Source organism: Theropithecus gelada, chromosome 4 (genome assembly GCF_003255815.1).
Source record: "Theropithecus gelada isolate Dixy chromosome 4, Tgel_1.0, whole genome shotgun sequence".
NCBI lineage: Eukaryota > Metazoa > Chordata > Mammalia > Primates > Cercopithecidae > Theropithecus > Theropithecus gelada.
In genome coordinates, this window is record NC_037671.1 from 133,835,633 (window position 1) to 133,856,957 (window position 21,325).

General features: G+C 39.0%; 1 protein-coding gene across 1 annotated transcript in view; it reads left to right on the plus strand.

The window, feature by feature from the left end:
• The window catches only part of LOC112622375, a 183,704-nt gene that overhangs the window by 28,269 nt on the left and 134,110 nt on the right, over positions 1 to 21,325 (plus strand). The window contains exons 5-10 of the mRNA XM_025381939.1: positions 2,534 to 2,647; positions 3,153 to 3,347; positions 4,443 to 4,596; positions 5,613 to 5,770; positions 9,518 to 9,670; positions 12,172 to 12,273. Of these exons, the coding sequence (XP_025237724.1) occupies positions 3,237 to 3,347; positions 4,443 to 4,596; positions 5,613 to 5,770; positions 9,518 to 9,670; positions 12,172 to 12,273 (678 nt within the window). The 5' untranslated portion in view covers positions 2,534 to 2,647; positions 3,153 to 3,236. The remainder of the gene's footprint in view (positions 1 to 2,533; positions 2,648 to 3,152; positions 3,348 to 4,442; positions 4,597 to 5,612; positions 5,771 to 9,517; positions 9,671 to 12,171; positions 12,274 to 21,325) is intronic.

Below are 21,325 nucleotides of genomic sequence, written 5' to 3' on the forward strand. Positions count from 1 at the left end.
CATGTTGCTGCAAAGGACATGATTTCATTCTTTTTTATGGATATACATAGTTTTCATTTCTGATCATAGTGTATCGTTTTATTCTCTGGCTACTTTTAAGATTTTTTCTTAATGGTTTTTAGATATTGTATTATGATGTGTGTTGAAGTTTTCTTTGTGTTTCTCTTGCTTGGGGTTGGTTGAGCTTCTTGGATTGTGTGTTTATTGTTTTCATCAGTTTTTGAAAAACTTCAACCATTATTTTTTCAAATATATTTTCTGCCTGCACTTCTCCTTCTGGGAATCCAATTACACATTTGTTAAATACTTCCTATTGTTTCATAGGTCATTAAGACTACCAATTTTCTTCAGTCTTTTTCCCCCTCAGTGCTTCATTTTGCATAGTTCCTGTTGCTATGTCTTCAGATTTATCAGCCTTTTCTTATGCACTGTCTAATCTACTTTTAATCACATCCAGTCAGTTTTTTATTCAGATATTGTATTTTTCATTTCTAGAAGTTCCCATCTGATTTGTTTTGATATTTTCCATTTCTTTCCTCGTATGTTCACATTTTCTTTTCTTGTTCTTTTTGTAATTTTTTTTTGAGACAGAGTCTCACTCTATTGCCCAGGCTGGAGTGCAGTGGCTTTATTTCAGCTCACTGCAACCTCTGCCTCTTGGGTTCAAGTGATTCTTGTGCCTCAGCCTCCCAAGCTGGGATTACAGGCACACACCACCACACCTGGCTAATTTTTGTATTTTTAGTAGAGACAGGGTTTCACTATGTTGGCTAGGCTCGTCTCAAATTCCTGGCCTCAAGTGATCTGCCCACCTCAGCCTCCCAAAGTGCTGGGATTACAGGCATAAGCCACCATGATCAGCCTGTGTTCACATTTTCCTTTCAATCCTTGAGCATGCTGAGCATATTTACAATAGTTCTTTAAAAGTTTTTGTTGGTAACTTTCATCATCTCTGTCATTTCTGGGCCTGTTTCTCATCCCTAATTTTTCTTTTGCTTTTGAATCATGCTTTCCTCTTTCTTTGCATGTCTAGTAATTTTTTTTTGAATGCTGAAAATTGTAAATTTTTCATTATTAAGTACCAGATTTTTTGTATTATTTAGAGCTTGTTGGACTTTATTCTGGTAGGCAGTTAAGTTACTTACAGATCAGCTTAATCCTTTCAAGGCTTAGGGATTGTTGGAGCAGGTTTAGAATCATTACTCTAGGCATAGTTTATCCTTTCACTAAAGCTTTTGATGTCTTTACTGAATGTCCCAGATATTCAGTGAAAAGCCCTCACTCTAGCTGGTTGGACTTGAACATCTCTCAGCCTCATATGAACTCGGAACTGTTCAGTTTACAATTCCCTAGTCAGTTATTCTTTGGACAACTAACTGGAGTTTCGCCTTCTACATGCTTGGCTTAGTATTCAGCAACAGACTGAAAGGGATCTTGATGCAGATTTCTAGAATCCTTTCTTTGCATGGCTTCCTTGTCTCCTGCAAACTTCGGCTGACTCAATTTTCCAAATTTCAGTTTCTCTTTCTTTAACTCAGAAATATCATCTACTCCGCTTAGGATTCCCTTTCTTGCTCCATGGCTCAGAAACTGCCTTCAGGTAGGAAACCAAGGTGATTGCAGGGCCTACATGATTTGTGTCCTTCTCTCAGGGACCAGAGTCCTGCACTGCCTGTTGTCCAATGTCAGAAAACAGTTGCCTTATATATTGTGTCCAATTTTCTAGTTGTTTATGATAAAAGGGTAAGTCTGGTTCTGGTTATTCCATCATAGTCAGTATTATTTTTATTATCAGAAAGAAAATCTTTAAAAAATTAAACATTTTTAGGTATAAATAAAATTTCTGATCTGAGATTAAAAGCTATAATCCTACCTGTAATGTACTCTGTATTTTCGACTCATAATTTCAGTTTTTAATAAAAAATGTTAGGCTCAGCTTTAGATAACTTGACAGACTTTTATGTCACTGCTAAAACTGGTAACTGAGAAATTAGCTTACATCTATTGACTTGGCAACAGATCATAAAGACTTAGAAATGTCTACTAACTTTATTTCAATTTGAATACTATCTTGAGCCAGACTTCTTCTTTTTTTTTTTTTTTTTTTTTTGAGACAGAGTTCCACTCTTGTTGCCCAGGCTGGAGTGCAATGGCGTGATCTCGGCTCACGGCAACCTCTGCCTCCCAGGTTCAAGTGATTCTCCAGCCTCAGCCTCCCGAGTAGCTGAGATTACAGGCACCTGCCACCATGCCCAGCTAATTTTTTGTGTTTTTAGTAGAGACGGGGTTTCGCTATGTTGAACAGGCTGCTCTCAAACTTCTGACCTCAGGGAAGCCACCCACTTTGGCCTCCCAAAGTGCTGGGGTTACAGGCGTGAGCTACCACGCCCGGCTGAGCCAGACTTCTTAATGTTATGGTCTTCATATAGAAAAATAATCTTTCCAAAACAACCAGAGACCGATTTTCCTCTTGTTAGTGTTATTAAGACTTATTCAATCTTCCTTCTCTAAGTGCTTGTTTTTCTTGTTAAAGTATTACACAGAAAGAATTACCCAGCTGGCCCAGAGTAAATATTTACACATGCTTAGGTGGAAGAGGTTTTGCCAACACAGTAAGATCATGGAGCAACTTTATCCTCTTTACAAGGTAGGAAGTCTATGAACAGAACCTCTGGGCTATTTTTTATGTTGAAACAAAATGGCCAATAAGCTTGTCAGTTTTTTAACAGTCATAGCTAAAGATAGAAAAGAAATTAATGGATGTGCCTTCTCGCCTGTTCTACCAATGGCAGAAGGTAATGGTAAAGGTAAACTATTCTTAAGAATAAGATTTGAAGGAAGTTTTGTATGAGAGGAAATGTATTTTTCTTCACAGACTTAGCTTCCTGAGCTTTAGGTAAAAAGTTCAGAAGCTGACTCCAGTTATAAGTATCCCTATGCACTGACTCTTTGCTTGGAGTCTGTCTCCTTCAAAGTCCTAAGAATATGACCACTGCCCTTTTAAGTCAAATTCAGAATATGGAAGAACTTTGGGATTCAAAGAACCCCTTTATTTAGACCCAAAACAACATTACCCTATGCTTGGAAGCAAATGATACAGAGCATAAGGCTTGCAAATAACCGAGTTCTATCTCTGTATCTCTCTTAAACAGAAACAAGTTGGCTACATTATGCAGGAGTACAATGATGCCCTTCAGAGAGCTGAAAGATTGTCTGTTGCGTGAGAAAACTTCCTCATGGGAAAAAGCAATCCTCCTAACTTAGTGACACAGGAAGATCTGACTGTTTATACAAAGTGGTTAGTGTGCCACCTGCAGTCTCTCAGGACTGTTCACCAGTACCTGCAGGTATGTGAAGCACAGTGACGTGATGATGTGGCACGCTTCCAGGGGTGATCAGTACATTGTTTTCTCACATCTGTCACTTAGTTTTAGATTGTCACTGTTTCAGGACTCCACCTACCCTACAAATGACAGAAACATAATGGGTCACTGGATTTCTCTTTGAAACCTTAGACATTTTTCTCTTTTGTAACTTTATTCTACTGAAATAATTAATTTAGCTTTCTCAGAGATGTCTCTATTGTACTATTTCATATTCACTCTGTAAGTTCTTGTCTTCATCATCTTGTTCAGAATTTATGCTCTCTGATTTAGATCCACTTTTTAAATATTAGGTAATGCTTAATGAGGGTCTAATATGTGCCAGGTACTTGTCCTAGGCATGCAGCAAGGATACGGCCTTTGCTGAAAAGTAACTGGGTCCTCGGCTGGTAGGAAGATGGGTAAGCAAATATTCAACTGAAATACAATGGGGTAACAAAGCACGGGATAAGTATAAGCATAGGATAAAGAGAGTCACAGAGAGGCCCTAAGTCAGGCTAGAGGCATCAGAAAGGAGTAACATGATCACATTTCCATTTTGGAAAGATTATTGTTTTTCTACACACATCTTTCCCTACTTCTCTTTGCCTTAGCTCAGAGACACCATCATCCACGGAATTGCCCAAATCAGAAACCTGGCTTCATCCTGTCCCCACACCCAGCCAGCCACTATGGGCTCTGCCTCTGATACATTTCTCACCAGTGACATGGTGTTATAACAATCTGCTTGTAAGTCTGGCTCTTCTAGTAAACCGTGAGCTCTTTGAGGTTGTATCCTGTCTTATTCCTCTTTGTATCCCTAGCACCTCACAAGTGCCTTGTCCATTTTGGATCCTTGATCAAAGTAGACCTGTTTGGAGGTTAAGGCCACTCAGAGTCAGTAACAGTACTAGGTCTCCGAGCTCCAAATGTAGCCCCTCATCATTGGGCAGGTTACTGAGGCTCCACCTCTACTTCTATTCTTCCCTCCTAAAGCAAAGGGCTGCTCCTGAACCTGAGTCTGGAAGCTTCTGTGAGAATTGTGTTGATGTTTGGCCTCTTGGTCTTGCCCTTCTGTAGGCCCTTCAGTATTTGCCCATCTCCAAAGTGCTAAGTGTAGCTGTCAACCAAGTCGCTGAAGTTGGTCAGAAAAATGAAAAGGTCTGTGTCAATGACATTGACCCTGACGTTCAGGGTTCTGCGTCTCCTGACCCTGTGGATACCAGCATTTCTGGTAAGAAATTCGTCTTCTTTCCCCCCGGGTAATGTGGAGCAAAGAAGATTGTAATTTTAGACTTATGCTGGTTGTCCCATGATCTTGCTAAAAATTGTTCTATATACCAAAAGGTTTTATCTTCTTAATAGACAAGTCTTAATTTAATATTTTCAGATGGGAAAAAATAACAAACACTTTTTAAGACATGTTTTAATCTCTGTCTTTATAATTAGCAAGTTAAGAGTGAGAGAAAAAAATGGACTTAAAGTCAGCAGTACTGGGCTCTAGGCTTGTTCCTGTCCTGGCCTCACTGTGGGCCTGAATTTCATCTCCTTGGCCCTCAATTTGGTCATCTCCATAATATACCTTTCAGAATCAGTGATCTCTAAGGCTCCTTCCAGTTTTCATATTACACAAATCTAAAATAATTTCTTCATCTGAATAAAATTAATGCAGTTTTCCTGCCCTTATCTTGTGTTATAGATGACTAAGAAACCTGATAAGATTTCTACTCTGAGTGACATTCTTGCTTGGATGCACAGAGTGTCCCGGGAGTGCCTGGGAGAGGTAGCCAAACCCAGCTGTGGGGCATCTGAGAAGGCTTCTTGAAGGAGGGGAGTTCAAACTGGGTCCTTAGTGATGAGGGGGAGCTAGCTATGCGAAAGCAGGTGAAGGCTCTCACCTTCTTCTAATTTGTTGAATAAATTTATAAATAATGTTCTTCATTTACCACAAAGTAGACAATTCTGCTCCAAGTCATTCCCCAAAAGGTCTGTTGGGTTTCTCCTGTATGCTGTGAGATGGCAAGGAGTCCTTGCTGCCTCCTGCAAAAGCCCAGCTCCAAGAATTTGTCAGATCCACCTGGCCAAGTAGGGTGCAGACTGTAAATTGCGGCAGAAAATGTTGGCAAAGGAGCAGAATGGGCATCCCGTCAGTAGAGGAGCTCCTACTTCTAGCTGTCTCAAAGGACTCTCCATTTTCTCTCCCTGACAGTATTCATTGGTCTTAATGCTCTTGATTTTGGTTTTCCTCAGGGCCAATGAGAACAGAAGCTGCTTTTGTCCTCCCGCAACACACAACAGAAATAGGAGAACTGAAACCTCAGCTGAAGCTCCTGCTCTCCCATTTCGATATCCCATATGACGTGGAAGAGCTATGGGACTCTGCTAAGGAAATGGAACTTTTTTCCTTGGTATTTGATATACTCTTTCTTAATACAAATATAGGTGTTCATGAAAGAAAGCACTGCTAATTTCCACAGAGTTGCACCTTTTACTACCAACAATTGTTTCGAGAGTGATCATATAAAGTAGTAATAGGTGAAATTTTGATTAGCAGTTAGGAAAAGTTTCCTCTGTAAGAGTAATGGGACTCAAATAGGGAACCCAGAAGGATTTCAGGACTTGTTTTTCTGCAGAACTTAAAGCAAAAGTAGTGTATGGTCTATAGTAGGTGATGTAAATATTTGGCAAATTTGCTTGGCAGAGTTGTCAATTGGAGGGCAAAAAAGCCCTCCAATTCTCAAAATGTATTGCAATAGCTTTCCTTATTGACAAAATGCTTTATATTTAATAGCAGGTACCTTGTGTAGTGATGTTTAAAGTCATGCAGTCTTCTCTGCTATAACACAGTGTTGTACTTCCTGAAATGAAGACAACTCATATTATCAAAAGCCATGTTAAAACTTGTTTCAAAGGGGGCTGGGCATGGTGGTTCATGTCTGTAATCCCAGCACTTTGGGAGGTTGAAGCAGGGGACCACTTGAGCCCAGGATGGGCAGTATAGTGAGAACCTGTCTCAAACAAACAAACAAACAAACAAAACTTGTTTCAAAGAGAAGAATAGGACTATAGGTAGATAGCTTCAGATTTTAAAAAATATTTTCTTGAGATGGAGTCTTGTTCTGTCACCCAGGCTGGAGTGCAGTAGTGCAATCTCACCTGAATGCAATCTCTGCCTCCTGGGTCCAAGAGATTCTCCTGCCTCAGCCATGCCCAGCTAATTTTTGTATTTTTGGTAAAGATGGGGTTGCCATATTGGCCAGGCTGGTCTTGAACTACTGGCCTCAGGTGATCTGCCCGCCTTGGCCTCCCAAAGTGCTGGGATTACTGGCATGAGCCACCACACCTGGCCAAGCTTCAGATTTATAATAACAAAAATTTCAACAATAAAGATTTTTCTAGCTCTAGCTGTATATTATTTGCAAGTATACATATTTGCTAGGTAAAAATAAGAAATTGATGGATCCAAACAGGTAAAAATAAGATCTGAATAGTTTTGAATGCTCTTTATGTAAGAAGTAAGCTACTGTCTGTGCTATCACCATTTGCTTGAGTTTGAAATTTCACTTGCATTTCCATTTGTTCCAGCATAATTTTACCAGGATTTTGTGTGTGTGTGTGTGGAGGGGGTGTTTTGTTTTGTTTTTAGGCAGAGTCTCAATCTGTCACCTAGGCTGGAGTACAGTGGCACAATCTCAGCTCACTGCAACCTCCACCTTCCAGGTTCAAGCAATTCTCCTGCCTCGGCCTCCCGAGTATCTGGGATTACAGGCATGTGCCACCACGCCCAGCTAATTTTTGTATTTTTAGTAGAGACAGGGTTTTACTACATTGGCCAGGCTGGTCTTGAACTCCTGACCTCAAGTGATCCTTCCGCCTCGGCCTCCCAAAGAGCTGGGATTACAGGCATGAGCCACCGCTCCTGGCCCAGGATGATTTTTATTAGTGTGTAACACAGACAGCCTCTTTAAGCTCACTGGAACCAGTGGTATCACATGTCCTCTTGTTTCCTTGAAGGTGATGATGTTTAGCTTTTGCCTTTCTTTTCATGCCACCAGCAGCACTATCTCCAGCAGAGTGTTTCTGTGGGAGTGTCCTCACCCTTATTATCATCAAGGATTATGATAGGCGAAGCACAGAATCAGAATATGATGGTGTTTAAGAAGAACCCCAAAAAATAAAGGTTAATTATAGCCCAGGAGACTATTATTAATGATAAATGAGAGAACACAAGCCTGGCGGAGCACTCCAACAAAGCCATGTTTTTCCCAAAGAGCAGCTTGTCTCCTTTTTATGGTGATAATTTCCACTTTTAATTTTCTTACGACAGTATTAGGTGAAACACTAATTGTGTTCCAAGATAACCAATCGCATTACATCAACTTTTTTGCCTAGGAAGAGTTCCTATGTTTAGGTGCTGTTTATTCTGATACTCTAATGCCTGAGAGCAGGGTCAGCAAACTACAGCCCTCACCTGTTTTCTTAAAATAAAGTTGTTTTGGAATACAGCAGTCTTAGGTTCATTCAGGCTGCTCTAACACAATACCATAAACGGAGTGGCTTCTAAACAACAGAAATGTATTTCTTACAGTTCTGGAGGCTGGAAAGTTCAAGATCAAGGTAGTCTGATGTCTGGCGAGGGCCCACTTTCTGGCTCATAGGTGGTGCCTTCTTGCTGTGTCCGCACATGGTAGAAGGCAAGAGTCTCTCAGGCTTCTTTTATAAGGGCACTAATCCTATTCGTGAAGACTTCACCTTCATGACCCAATCACCTCCCCAAATTCCCATCTGCTGATACCATCACTTTGGGTTTAGGATTTCAACACATGAATCTTGTGGGGACACAAACATTCAGACCCTAACAACAGCCATGCCTATTCATGTATGTGTTTTCTATGGCTGCTTTCACACTACAACAGCAGACTTGAGTAGCTGTGACAGAGACCTTGTGGTCAGTAAAGGCTAAAATACTTACGATCTGGCCCTTTAAGGAGTTTGCCAACCCAGTCATAGACCAGCACTGTCTCACTGAACTTACAGAAGCGATGGATGTGTTCTGCCTTTGCACTGTCCCACGTTAACCACTAGTCACATACACGAATAGTTATCTGAGCACTTGGAATGTGGTTAGCGCAACTGAAGAACAAGATTTCAAATTTTATTTAATTCTAATTAATTAATAATGTTAAACAGCCACATGTGGCTAGGGGCAACGGCACTGGATAGCCCAAACTCAGAGGTAGCAGCGTTATTACTAGAAGAATCTTCAGCTCTGTGACTCACAAATTTGCTCACTCATTCCAGAAACCTTTGTTGAGGCCCTAGTATGTGTCAGCACTGTGGTAGGTTCTTACTGTGTGTGTACATGTGCACGCATGAGTGGTAAAATAACATAACGAAATTTACCATTTTAGCCATTGTAAGTGTTCAGTTCAGTGGCATTAAGTACACTCACGTTGTTGTGTGGCCACCACCTTGTGGTGAATTCTTGACATTCAGAGTCTATACCCTGAATGGGGCTCACCATGTAGTGAGGAAATCCTGACACAACGTGGCAAATATAATGATAAAGGTGCCACCACAGGGGCCCACCCTGGAGGGGGAAGAAGGAATGTTTAGCATTTTGACAGTAGGAATTGATGTTGCAGAAAGCACTTGTAGCGTCAGTCTGAAAGTAAGCTATGAAAGGAATAGGTTGAGATGCCTTAAAGAGTTTAACAGGTTCTAGCATCTGGACTCCTCTCTAGCCACATCCTTGTCAGGCCTCTGAGAGCAGGATTTTTTAATCCTTAGATAGTCTATAATAGTTTACTGGGTGGTCGGAAAAAGTGAATGCATTTCCAAAGGTAGACAATTTACTTCTCACTTATATTTAGGTTCCAGTTCAAAATACATATAAATAAATACATTAATATATTTCCAGTCGCTGGAGCAGACATTCAGAACAGGTAATACACACAATTATGGTAATGAGCTGACTGAGAACATGCGCCACACAGGTATGCCCATTTAAGGTCTTGTCACTGTCACAGAGTCGTGTTTTATAAATTAGTTTGATTCCAAGGCTATTTCAAAGACAATCAGTAGCTGTTTTTGAAATTGCCCACTCTCTGAGACTTTTTCTTTCTGGGTTCCACGTCTCACTTCATCCTGTTTAGGTTTCCCAAAAATTTCAAAGCATCTTCATGGAGCAACAGAGATTGCAAACGTTTCCAGACTATGAAGCTGGAATAGCTAAAGCAGATAATTTGGGCTTGGCAGGACCCAGAATGACCCTGAAAAAGAGAGCCAACTGGATTTCCTTCATAACGGTAAGGAGACTTGTGGCGATAGTCATCTATCAGTGATGTCAGCAGTGTCACAGTGTCATCTAAGCAGGCTAGGCAACCTGGCAGCACCAGGTTTATGTTGTCCCTGTTGTCCTCTCTCCTTAGTGCCCTCAGCGAACTGTCCTCTTTGACTAGGGGAGACGCTTCCGTGTCCTCAGTTGAGGCAACTCAGAGAACCTGGCCTTGTGTGCCACACTCTTCCAGCTCTTTGCCTGCCTTGGCTCTATGTCGAAGTTTGCTATGCTGATCTGCCTACCCTGAAGGTTTTCCAGATGCCTGTACCCCACTCTGATGGGCCCAAACTCCCTGCTTATTACTAATGATCTCAGATACTTGGCAAGAGCTAAGCTTATTATCCAAGGGTGTGATTGACTTGTGTAAATCCAATCGTTGAGTCAAAAACTATTTATTTGGTACATATTGTATATCAGGTATGGCCCTTCATGCTGGAGATACACAATTCACAAACAATATGCAAGTAAGCAAACTAAATAAGATGATTTTAGGTAGTGCTAACTATGGTCAGTTCCTGTTATTCAAGGTAGTTTTGCTCTGGAAAGTCACCACGAACACTGAGTTAGCAAACATTGAATCGTTACCTCTAGGGGAAATAGAGTTAGTTCCTGTGAACCTCTCATCGGAACACTCATCAATACATAACTGTTTTACGTGTGTTTCTGTTTAATGACATCTTATTTAAAATATATTGTTGATTCATTAACATTGAACTAATGACTAACAGCACTATAATTCATGCCTGAATGAAGCTTATCTAACACATGTAGTTTTTCCGAAAGGCACATCACACAGCCTTCTTATGCTTAGAAACATTAGACATTACTTTGGCACTACCCATGGAGACCATTTTCAACAGTAAAATGACCACCAAAAAGCACAAAAATGTGAAGAATGTGGCACTAAACGGACCACGAAAAGGATCCTTGTTAGTAATATGCAAGCAGAAACAAGAAGACAGAGTGTTGCCTTGTTCAAATTGAGTTGAGAATATGCGCATAGGGTGACGCAAATTTTCACTACCCTGCACACGCCTATGAGTGACTATGAAAGCTCCACTAGTATTGAGTTTTGGGTCACAAAAAATGTTAGATAGTAGGCAAAATCACAAATGTGGAATCCGCAAACAACAAGGATTGATTGTATTATGAAGAAAAGAAAAATCTGGGCCAGGTACGGTGGCTCACGCCTGTAATCCCAGCACTTTGGGAGGCCAAGGTGGGCGGATCATGAGGTCAAGAGATTGAGACCATCCTGGCCAACATGGTAAAACCCCCCTCTCTACTAAAAAAAAAAAAAAAAAAAAAAATTACAAAAACTAGCTGGGTGTGGTGGTGCGTGCCTATAGTCCCAGCTACTCAGGAGGCTGAGGCAGGAGAATCACTTGAACCCGGGAGGTGGAGGTTGCAGTGAGCCGAGATTGTGCCACTGCACTCCAGCCTAGCGACAGAGTGAGACTCCATCTCAAAAAATAAAATAAAATAAAATAAATCTTGTATGATTGTTTTAGTCTATTCAGGCTGCTTTAACAAAATACCATTAACTGGGTAGCTTATAAAGAACAGAAATATATTTCTCACAGTTCTGGAGACTGGGAAGTTCAAGATCAGGGGGCCAGCATGGTCAAGTTCTGGAAGGTCCTCTTCCAAGCTATAGACTTCTGACTTCTCCCCATATCCTCACACGGTAGAAGAAAAAAGCCAAAGTCCCTCAGGCCTCTTTTGTAAGGGCATGAATACTGTTCATGAGAGCTCTACCATCATGATCTAATCACATCCCCAAATTCTATTACTAATGCCATCACCTTGGGCGTTAGGATTCATCATTTAAATTTTAGAAGAACACATTCAGACCATAGGAGTAAATAAAGATAGACTGAGAGAAATCAAAGATTGCTCCTAAGTCCATTTAGTGCTTGAGGAACAAGGTAGTCCATGTAAGGGAAGCTGGACTTTCTGTTTTAGATGGTTACGCTTGATATCCAAGAATAGATATCAAAGGAGTAGTTGGATATAATAGGCTGGAGTTTAGGGCTGAGATATAAATTTGAGTGTTAATGGTATTTACAGCAACAGAACTTACTTTTGAAACACAGTTTATTAATATGAAAGATGTTTTAAATGTGGAGTCACAAGGAGTCTGTGGGTGAACTTCTTTTGCCCTGTAAATAAAGTGCAATGACCAACTCTGATGGATTTAGGGTTCCTGCTGCTTGTGGATGTTATGGTGTCATCCCAGATGGATCTACTGCATCTTATAGGCCAGGCACCAACAGGAACTGGTGCTGCTGTCTCCTTCAGTGGATCTGTGAACCCATGAAGACCCTTTCCAAAAGCTCACTTGTCCTAGCCAACCTAGCACCAAAGCCAGATACCATTTCAGAAGGTCCTTGAATCTCTTTGCCTGCAACTTTTATTGAGAATCATTCTGTTATGTTGTAACTTTGTGTGAACGTGTTTGTCCACTAGATCAAGCCAAAATGTGATCCGTGGCAAAGGAAGCTTTTGACTAAATTAAAAGAACGGAGAAGAACAGATGCATTATTGCAACTCCAAGCAAAATTTTTGAAGGTGAGAAAATAACTACGTTTCCTTGTAGATAAGATTTTTGCTAAAATCATTCACAAAATATGGAATTTTCTTTCCCTTTTTAAAAATGTTGGCATGGATTCACTACAACAGCTTTATTTGAAACTTTCTCTTTTCCTTTTTTTTTTTTTGAGACAGAGTCTTGCTCTGTCACCCAGGCTGGAGTACAGTAGCACGATCTCAGCTCACTGCAACCTCTGCCTCCCGGGTTCAAGCAATTCTCCTGCCTCAGCCTCCCTAGCAGCTGGGATTATAGGTGTGCACCACCATGCCCAGCTAATTTTTGTATTTTTAGTAGAGACAGGGGTTTCACCATATTGGCTAGGCTGGTCTCGAACTCCTGACCTCAAGTGATCCGCCACCTTGGCCTCCCAAAATGGTAGGATTACAGGTGTGAGCCACTGCACCTGGCCTTATTTGAAACTTTCTAATCTAATTGCCACACTTTCAAAACCTTGTTAGCTTTCAGTAGAGAATAAAAAATTGTCAAAAAGCTGGACTTTAGGGCCAGGCACAGTGACTCATGTCTGTAATCCCAGCACTTTGGGAGGCAAAGGCAGGAGGATTGTTTGAGCCCAGGAGTTCAAGACCAGCGTAGGCAACAAAAAGAGACTCTGTCTCTACAAATTCTTTTTTTTTTTTAATTAGCCAGAAGTGGTGAAATACACCTGTAGTCCCAGCTACTCGGGAGGCTGAGGTGGAGGATTGCTTGAGCTCAGGAGGTCAAGGTTGCAATGAGCTATGATTGCATCACTGCACTCCAGCCTGGGTGAGAGCATGGGACTCTGTCTTAAACAACAACAACAACAACAAAACAACAACAACAACAACAAAAGCAAAACCCAAAAAATTGGATTTTAGTCCAGTTTTAACACCAACTCTCTGTGCGGTATTTGTCTAGTCATGTAACCTCCTTTAGCCTTAGCTTCTTTATTTGTGAAACAAAATATTAAACTAAATTATCTTTTAAAATATTTTAATTGACAAAAATTGTACATAATTATGGGGTACAGAGTGATATTTTGATACATACAATGTATAATTATCAAGTCAAGGTAACTAGTATATCCATCTTCTCAAACATCTATTATTTATTTGCCCTGGGAACGTTCAAAATCCCCTTTTCTAGCTATTTGAAAATATACAATAAATTATTGTTAACTATAGTCACCTTACAGTGCTATGGAACACAATAACTTATTTTCCCTGTCTACTGATAATTTTGTATCCTTTAAACAATCTCTCCCTATCCCACCCCCCCCACCCCCGAGCCTTAATAATCGCTATTCTACTTTCTACTTCTATGAGATCAACTTTTTTAGCTTCTGAAAATGAGTAAGAACATGTGGAGAAGATGAGTAAGAACATGTATTTACCTTTCAGTGCCTGGCTTATTTCACTTAAAGTCCTCCAAGCTCATCAGTGTTGTTGCAAATGACAAGATCTCATTCTTTTTATGGTCAAATAGTATTCCATTGGGTATATATAACACATTTTCTTTATCCATTCATCTGTTAATGGATACTTTTATCTTGGTTATTGTGAATAGGGCTGCAATAAACATGGGAGTACAGATATCTGTTCAACATACTGATTTCCTTTTTTAAAAATTTATACCCCATAGTGAGATTGCTGGATCATGTTGTAGTTCTAGTTATAGGTTTTAGGGGGACCTCCATACTTTTTTCAATAATGGCTATAGTAATTTATAAGTCCAACAGTGTATAAGAGTTGTCTTTTCTCTGCATCTTTGCCAGCATTTGATTTTTTTTTTGTCTTTTTGTTAATAGCCATTCTAACTGGAATGATATTATATCATACTGTGGTTTTTGATTTGCATTTGATGATTAGTAATGTTGAGCATTTTTTCATATACTTCTTGGTCATTTGAATGCTTTCTTTTGAGAAATATCCATTCAGGATCATTTTCTCATTTTTAAATCAGATTATTTGTGTGTGTGTGTGTGTGTGTGTGTGTGTTTGTGTATTTAGTTTGATATAATCCCACTTGTCTATCTTTGCTTTTGTTGTCTATGCTTTGGAGATTATATCCTTAAAATCTTTCCCCAGACCAATGTCCTGAAGTATTTCTCCTTTTAGTTTCTTCTAATAGTTTTATAGTTCAGAGTCTTATATTTAAATCTTTAGTCCATTTTGAGTTGAATTTTGTATACGGTGAGAGATAAGGGTCTTGTTTCATTTTTCTGCACATCCAGATATCCAGTTTATCCAGCACCATTTATTGAAGAGACTTTCTTTCCCCAATGTTTGTTTTTGGTGCCTTTGTTAAAAATCGGTTGGCTGTAAATATGTGGATTTATTTCTGGGTTCTCTATTCTGTTTCATTGATCCATGTACCTATTTTTATGCCAGTACCATGCTGCTTTAGTTACAGTATATTTACAGTGTATTTTGAAGTCAGATAATGTGATGCCACCAGCTTTGTCCTTTTTAGTCAGGATTACTTTGTTTGTTTGGGTCTTTTGTGGTTCCACACACATTTTAGGATTATTTTTTCTATTTCTGTGAAGAACGTCAGTGGTGTTTTGATAGGGATTGCTTTGAATCTGTGGATCAATTTGGGTATGGTCATTTTTAACTATATTAATCTTTTCAATCCATGAACATGATATTTCTTTCCATTTTTTTGTGTCTTCTTCCATTTCTTTCATTGGTACTTCATAGTTTTTATTGTGGAGATCTTTCACCTTCTTGGTTAGTTTTATTCCTACATAATATTTTTTATAGCTATTGAAAATGTAATTGCTTTCTTGGTTTCTTTTTCAGCTAGTTTGTTATTGGTGTATAGAAATGCTAATAATTTTTGTATGTTGATTTCGTATCCTGAAATTTTACTGAATTTGTCTGTCAGTTCTAAGAGTTTTTGGCGGAGTCTTTAGGTTTTTCCACAGATAAGATCACATTGTCTTCAAAAAGACAATTTGACTTCCTTTTTTTCCAATTTGAATGCCCTTTGTTTTTAATTTTGCCTAGTTGCTCTGGCTAGGACTTCTAGTACAGTGTCAAATTGTAGTGGGGAAAGTAGACACCTTTATATCATTCCAACTATTAGAGGAAAAGCTTTCAACTTTTCCTCATAATGTTAGCTGTAGGTTTGTCATATGTAGACTTTATAGTGCTGAGGTAAATTTATTCTATGCCTAATTTGTTGAGAGTTTTTATCATGAAGGGATGTTGAATTTTATCAAATGCTTTTTCTGTGCCTATTGAAATGATCATGTATTTTTGTTTTTCATTCTCTTTGTGTGATGTGTCATGTTTATTGATTTGTGTATATTGAATCATCCTTGGATCGCTGGGATAAATCTCACTTGATCATGGTGTATTAATCTTTTTGGTGTGCTGTTGGATTTGGTTTACTACTGTTTTGTTGAAGATTTTTGCATCTATGTTCATCAGGAATATTAGCCTGTAGTTTTCTTTTTTTTTTGTTCTGTCCTTGTCTGGGTTTTTTATTAGGGTAATATTGGCCTTGTAGAATGAATTTGGAAGAATTCTCTCCTTTTCATGTTTTTGGAATAGTATGAGAAGAATCCACATCAATTCTGTAAAAGTTTGGTAGATTTGGCGATGAAGTCATCCAGTTCTTGGTTTCTCTTTGTTGAGAGACTTTTTGTTACTGATGCAGTTGTGTTCCTTGTTATTGGTCTATTGAGGTTTTCTCCTTCTTCCTGGTTCAATCTTGATAGGTTGCATGTGTCCAGGAGTTTACCCATTTCCTCTAGGTTTTCCAATTTGTTGGCGTAGAGTTGTTTATAATAGTCTTTAATGGTCCTTGTTTTTTTTTGTTTTTGTTTTTTTTTTTTTGAGACGGAGTTTCCCTCTTGTTGCCCAGGTTGGAGTGCAATGGCACAATCTCGGTTCTCCACAACCTCTGCCTCCCGGGTTCAAGTGATTCTCCTACCTCAGCCTCCCAAGTAGCTGGGATTACAGGCACCCGCCACTGTGCCCAGCTAATTTTCTATTTTTAGTGGAGATGGAGTTTCTCCATGTTGGTCAGGCTGCCCTCGAATTCTCGACCTCAGTTGATCCACCCGCCTCAGCCTCCCAAAGTGCTGGGATTACAGGTGTGAGCTACCGCACCCAGCCTGATTCTTGTATTTCTGTGGTATCAGTTTTAATGTCTCCTCTTTCATTTTTAATTTGATTTATTCAGATCTTTGTTTGTTAGGTAGTCTAGCTAATGGTTTTTCAATTTTATCTTTTTAAAAAGTCAGCTTTTTGTTTCATTGATCTTTTGTATTGTTTTTAGTTTTTAATTTATTTCTGCCCTGATTTTTATTATGTATTCCCTTCTAGTTATATTGGATTTGGTTTGTTCTTGCTTCTTTAGTTCCTTGAGTTGCATCAGTAAGTTGTTAATTTCAAAATTTACTACTTTTTGGCGTAGGTGTTTATTGCTATAAACTTCCCTCTTATACTGCTTTTGCTGTATCCTATAGGTTTTGGTATGTTATGTTTCTTTTCTTTTCTTTTTTTCAGACAGAGTCTCACTCTGTTGCCCAGGCTGGAGGGCAGTGGCATGATCCTGGCTCACTGCAATCTCCACCTCCCAGATTCAAGCAATTCTCCTGCCTCAGCCTCCTGAGTTACTGGGGTTACAGGTGCCTGCCTCCACGCCCGGCTAAATTTTTATTTTTAGTAGAGACGAGGTTTCAGCATGTTGGCCAGGCTGGTGTTGAACTCCTGACCTCAGGTGATCCACTGGCCTCGGCCTCCCAAAGAGCTGAGATCACAGGTGTGAGCCACCACACCTGGCCAGCATGTTGTGTTTCTATTTTCATTAGTTTCAATAAATTTTTAAAAATTTGCTTTTTAATTTCTTTATTGACCCATTGGTCATTCAGGAGTATGTTGTTTAATTTCCGTGAGTTTATGCCGTTCCCAAAGTTTCCCTTGTTATTGATTTCTAGTTTTATCCCATTGAGGTCTGAAAAGATACTTAATATAGTTTTGATTTTTAAAAATTTTTTGAGTCTTGTTTTGTGGCCTAACATATGGTCTATCCTAGAGAATGTTCCAGGTGCAGATGAGAATAATGTATATTTTGTGACTGTTGGTTAAAATGTTCTGTAAATATCTATTAGGTCCATTTGTTTGTAGTGCAATTTAAGATTGGTATTTCTTTGTTGAATTTCCATCTAAATGATCTCTCCGATGCTGAGTGTGGGGTGTTGAAGGCATCAACTATTATGGTATTGGAGTCTATCTCTCTCTTTAGATCCAATAATATTTGCTTAAATATCTGGGTGCTCTGGTGTTGGGTGTATATATATTTATAATTACTATATACTCTTGCTTTTCATTGATCCCTTTATCATTACGTAATGACCTTTACCTCTTTTTACCGTTTTTGACTTAAAATCTATTTTATCTGATGTAAGTATAGCTACACCTGCTCACATCTGGCTTCCATTTGCATGGAATATTTTTTTCCATCCCCTTTTTTTTTTTATTTTTATTTTTTAGTTTATATATCTTTACAGATGAAGTGAGTTTCTTGTAGGCAGCATATAGTTGGATCATTTAAAAAAATCAATTCAGATAATCTATGTCTTTTAATTAGGGAATTTAAACTGTTTACATTCAAGGTTATTTTTGATAGGTGAAGGCTTACTCCTGTCATTTTGTTCGTTGTTTCCTGGTTGTTTCATATAGCCTTTGTTCCTTTCTTCTTTCTTTTTGTTTATATTTTCAGTTTGGTGGTTTTCTGTAGCAAAAAGATTTGATTTCTTTCTCTTTCTTATGTGTATCTGCTCTATCAGTGATTTTTATACTTTTGTCTGTTTTCATGAGAGTAGTTATTGTCCTTTCACTTCCAGATGCAGGACTTCTATATTTCTTGTTAAGCCAGTCTAGTGGTGATAAATTCCCCATTTTCTCCTTGTCTGGGAAAAACTTTATTTTGCCTTCATTTCTGAAGGTTAAGTTTGCTAGGAATAGTACTCTTGACTGGCAGTTTTTCTATTCTTTCAGCACTTTAAATATATCATCCTATTCTCTTCTGGCCCATAAGGTTTTGCTGAGAAATCTCTGTTAGTCTGACGGAGATTCCATGATATGTAACTTGACACTTTTCTCTTGCTGTTTTTAGAATTTTCTCCTTTGTCTTTGACTTTTGACAGTTTAACTATAATGTGCCTCAGAGAGGGCTTTTTGGGTTGAATTTGGGAACCTTTGAGCTTACTAGATGTGAATATACATATTTCTCCTAAGACTTGGGAAGATTTCAGCGATTATTTTATTATATAGATTTCCTATGCCTTGTTCCTGCTCTTCTCCTTCTGGAATTCCCATAAAATGAATATTTGTTTACTTAATGGTGTTATATAAATCCTTTAAGCTTTCTTCATTTTTTCTTTTTTGGTTGGCTGGATTATTTCAAAAGACCTTCAAATTCAGAAAACTTTTCTTCTGCTTGATCTAGTCTATTGTTGAATTTCTCAGTTGTATTTCTTATGTTATTCACTGAATTCTTTAACTCCAAGATTTCTGTTTGGGTCTTTTTTATATTGATCTCTATTGAATATCTTATTTATTTATTTATTAGTTGTTTGTTTTTGAGAGAGAGTCTTGCTTCGTCACTTAAGCTAGAGTGTAGTGACACAATTAGAACTCTTACTACAGCCTTGAACTTCTGGGCTCAAATGATCCTCCCACCTCAGCTCCCAAGTAGCTAGGACTACAGGCATGCACTACCACACCTAGCTAATTTTTAAAAATTTTTAGTAGAGACAAGATCTCGCTATGTTGCCCAGGCTGGTCTTGAACACCTGGCTCAAGCAATCCTTCCACCTCAGCCTCCCAAAGTGCTGGGATTACAGGTAAAAGCCACCATGCCTGGCCAGATTTTTCATTTAGATCATGAATTATTTTTCTGATTTTATTGAGTTGTCTGTCTGTTTTCTCTTGTATCTCACTGAGTTTTCTTAAAATCATTATTTTGAATTCCTATCCAGGCATTTTATAGATTGCCTTTTCTTTGGGGTCTGTTGCTAGATAATTACCATTTTCCTTTGGAGGGGTCATGTTTCCTTGCTTGTTTGCTTCTTGTATTATTATACTGATATCTGCATATCAGTGGAATGGGTGCCTCTTCCAATTTTATGGGGTAGCTTTTATAGGGCTACATTTTCCCCGTAGATGTGTCCTATAGTATTGGTTACGTAAGGATGCTTTAGTTTTGGTTCTGGACAGGTACAGTAGTGTAGTCTCTGTGTGATATCTTTGGCTGTATTCAGTGTCAGTGGTGTCTGCAAGTATGTTACCGGCCTAGGCTCTGGATATTTGTGAAGGCAGTAGTGGTATGGCTTTGCTTGGGATAAGGGCCACCAAGAGGGCCAATTCTCAGGTTCTGGAGGGCACACACTGGGCATGTCATCTCTGCTGGTTGCAGGGTTGGTGTTGCAGGCACCAGTCAGGCTGGATGTTGGTTCCTGGGATACTGGTGTAGTACATGGTGGCTCTGCCACTGGAGGAGATGGGTTTGCTGGCAGCTGTAGGCACCAGGTGGGCTGGTCATTGGTCCCTGGGGAGCCTGCACCTAAATGATACTTTTATTTTGGTTAAAAAAAAAAAAGTAACATAAAATTTACCATAACCATCTTTAAGTACAGTATGTCCTCACTGAACACCATCGATAGATTCTTGGAAACTGCAACTTTAAACCAAACAACGTATAAGAAAAATCAGCATTTTTTCTCATCAACATTACAATAAAATGATATTGAATAAAATGATGTTATTTGAGGGCCTGCTCTATATTGTTTTGCTTAAAGTTGTGGTTTCCAAGAACCTATTGATGACATTAAATGAATATTTACTGTATATAATTCAGGGATACAGAAAATGTATCCCTATAAAAGCTACCCCATAAAATTGGAAGAGGCACCCATTCCACCAGATACACAGATATCAGTGTAAGAATACAAGAAGCGTCTGGGCGCGGTGGCTCACGCCTATAATCCCAACACTTTGGGAGGCCGAGATAGGTGGATCACCTGAGGTTGGGAGTTCAAGGCCAGCCTGACCAACATAGAGAAACCGTGTCTCTACTAAAAATACAAAATTAGCCAGGCAAGGTGGTGCATGCCTGTAATCCCAGCTACTTGGGAGACTAAGGCAGGAGAATCGCTTGAACCTGGGAAGCGGAGGTTGTGGTGAGCTGAGATCGTGCCATTGCACTCCAGCCTGGGCAACAAGACAGAAATTCCATCTCAAAAAAAAAAAAAAGAACACAAGAAGCAAAAAAGCAAGGAAACATGACACCTCCAAAAGAACATGGTAATTGTGGCACTGAATACATTCATAGTGTTTCACAATGTATCTCCAGGATGTTTTCATCTTGCAAAACTAGAACTCTATACCCATCAAACAACAACTCTCATTTTTCCTTCCTCCCAACTCCTGGCAACCACCATTCTACTTTCTTTTTCTATATGTTTGGCTACTTTGGATACCTCATATAAGTGGAATCATGCAATCGTTGTCTTTTTGGTTTATTTTACTTAGTATAATGTCCTCAAGGTTCATTCATGTTGTAGTGTGTGTCAGAGTTTCCTTCCTTTTTTTCAAGGCTGAATAACATTCCCTTGTAAGTATATACCACATTAAAAAAAATCTGTTCATCTGATATGAGGATTTGGGTTGCTTCCACCTTTTGGATATTGTCAATGATGTTGCTATAAACATGGATGTGCAAATACCTCTTCAAGGTCTTGCTTTCAGTTCTTTTGGATATATATCCAGAAGTATAATTGCTGGATCACATGGTAATTTTATTTTATTTTATTAGGAAACACCATACTGTTTTCTATAGATTTGCACCATTTTACAGTCCCACCAACAGTGCACAAAGGTTCCAATTTTGCCACATCTTCACCAACACTGGTTATTTTATGATTTTTAATAGCAGCCATTCTAATGGGTGTGAGGTGAAATCTTACTGTGGTTTTGATTTGAGTTTCTCTGATGACTAGTGATGTTGAGCATCTTTTATATGCTTCTTAGCCAT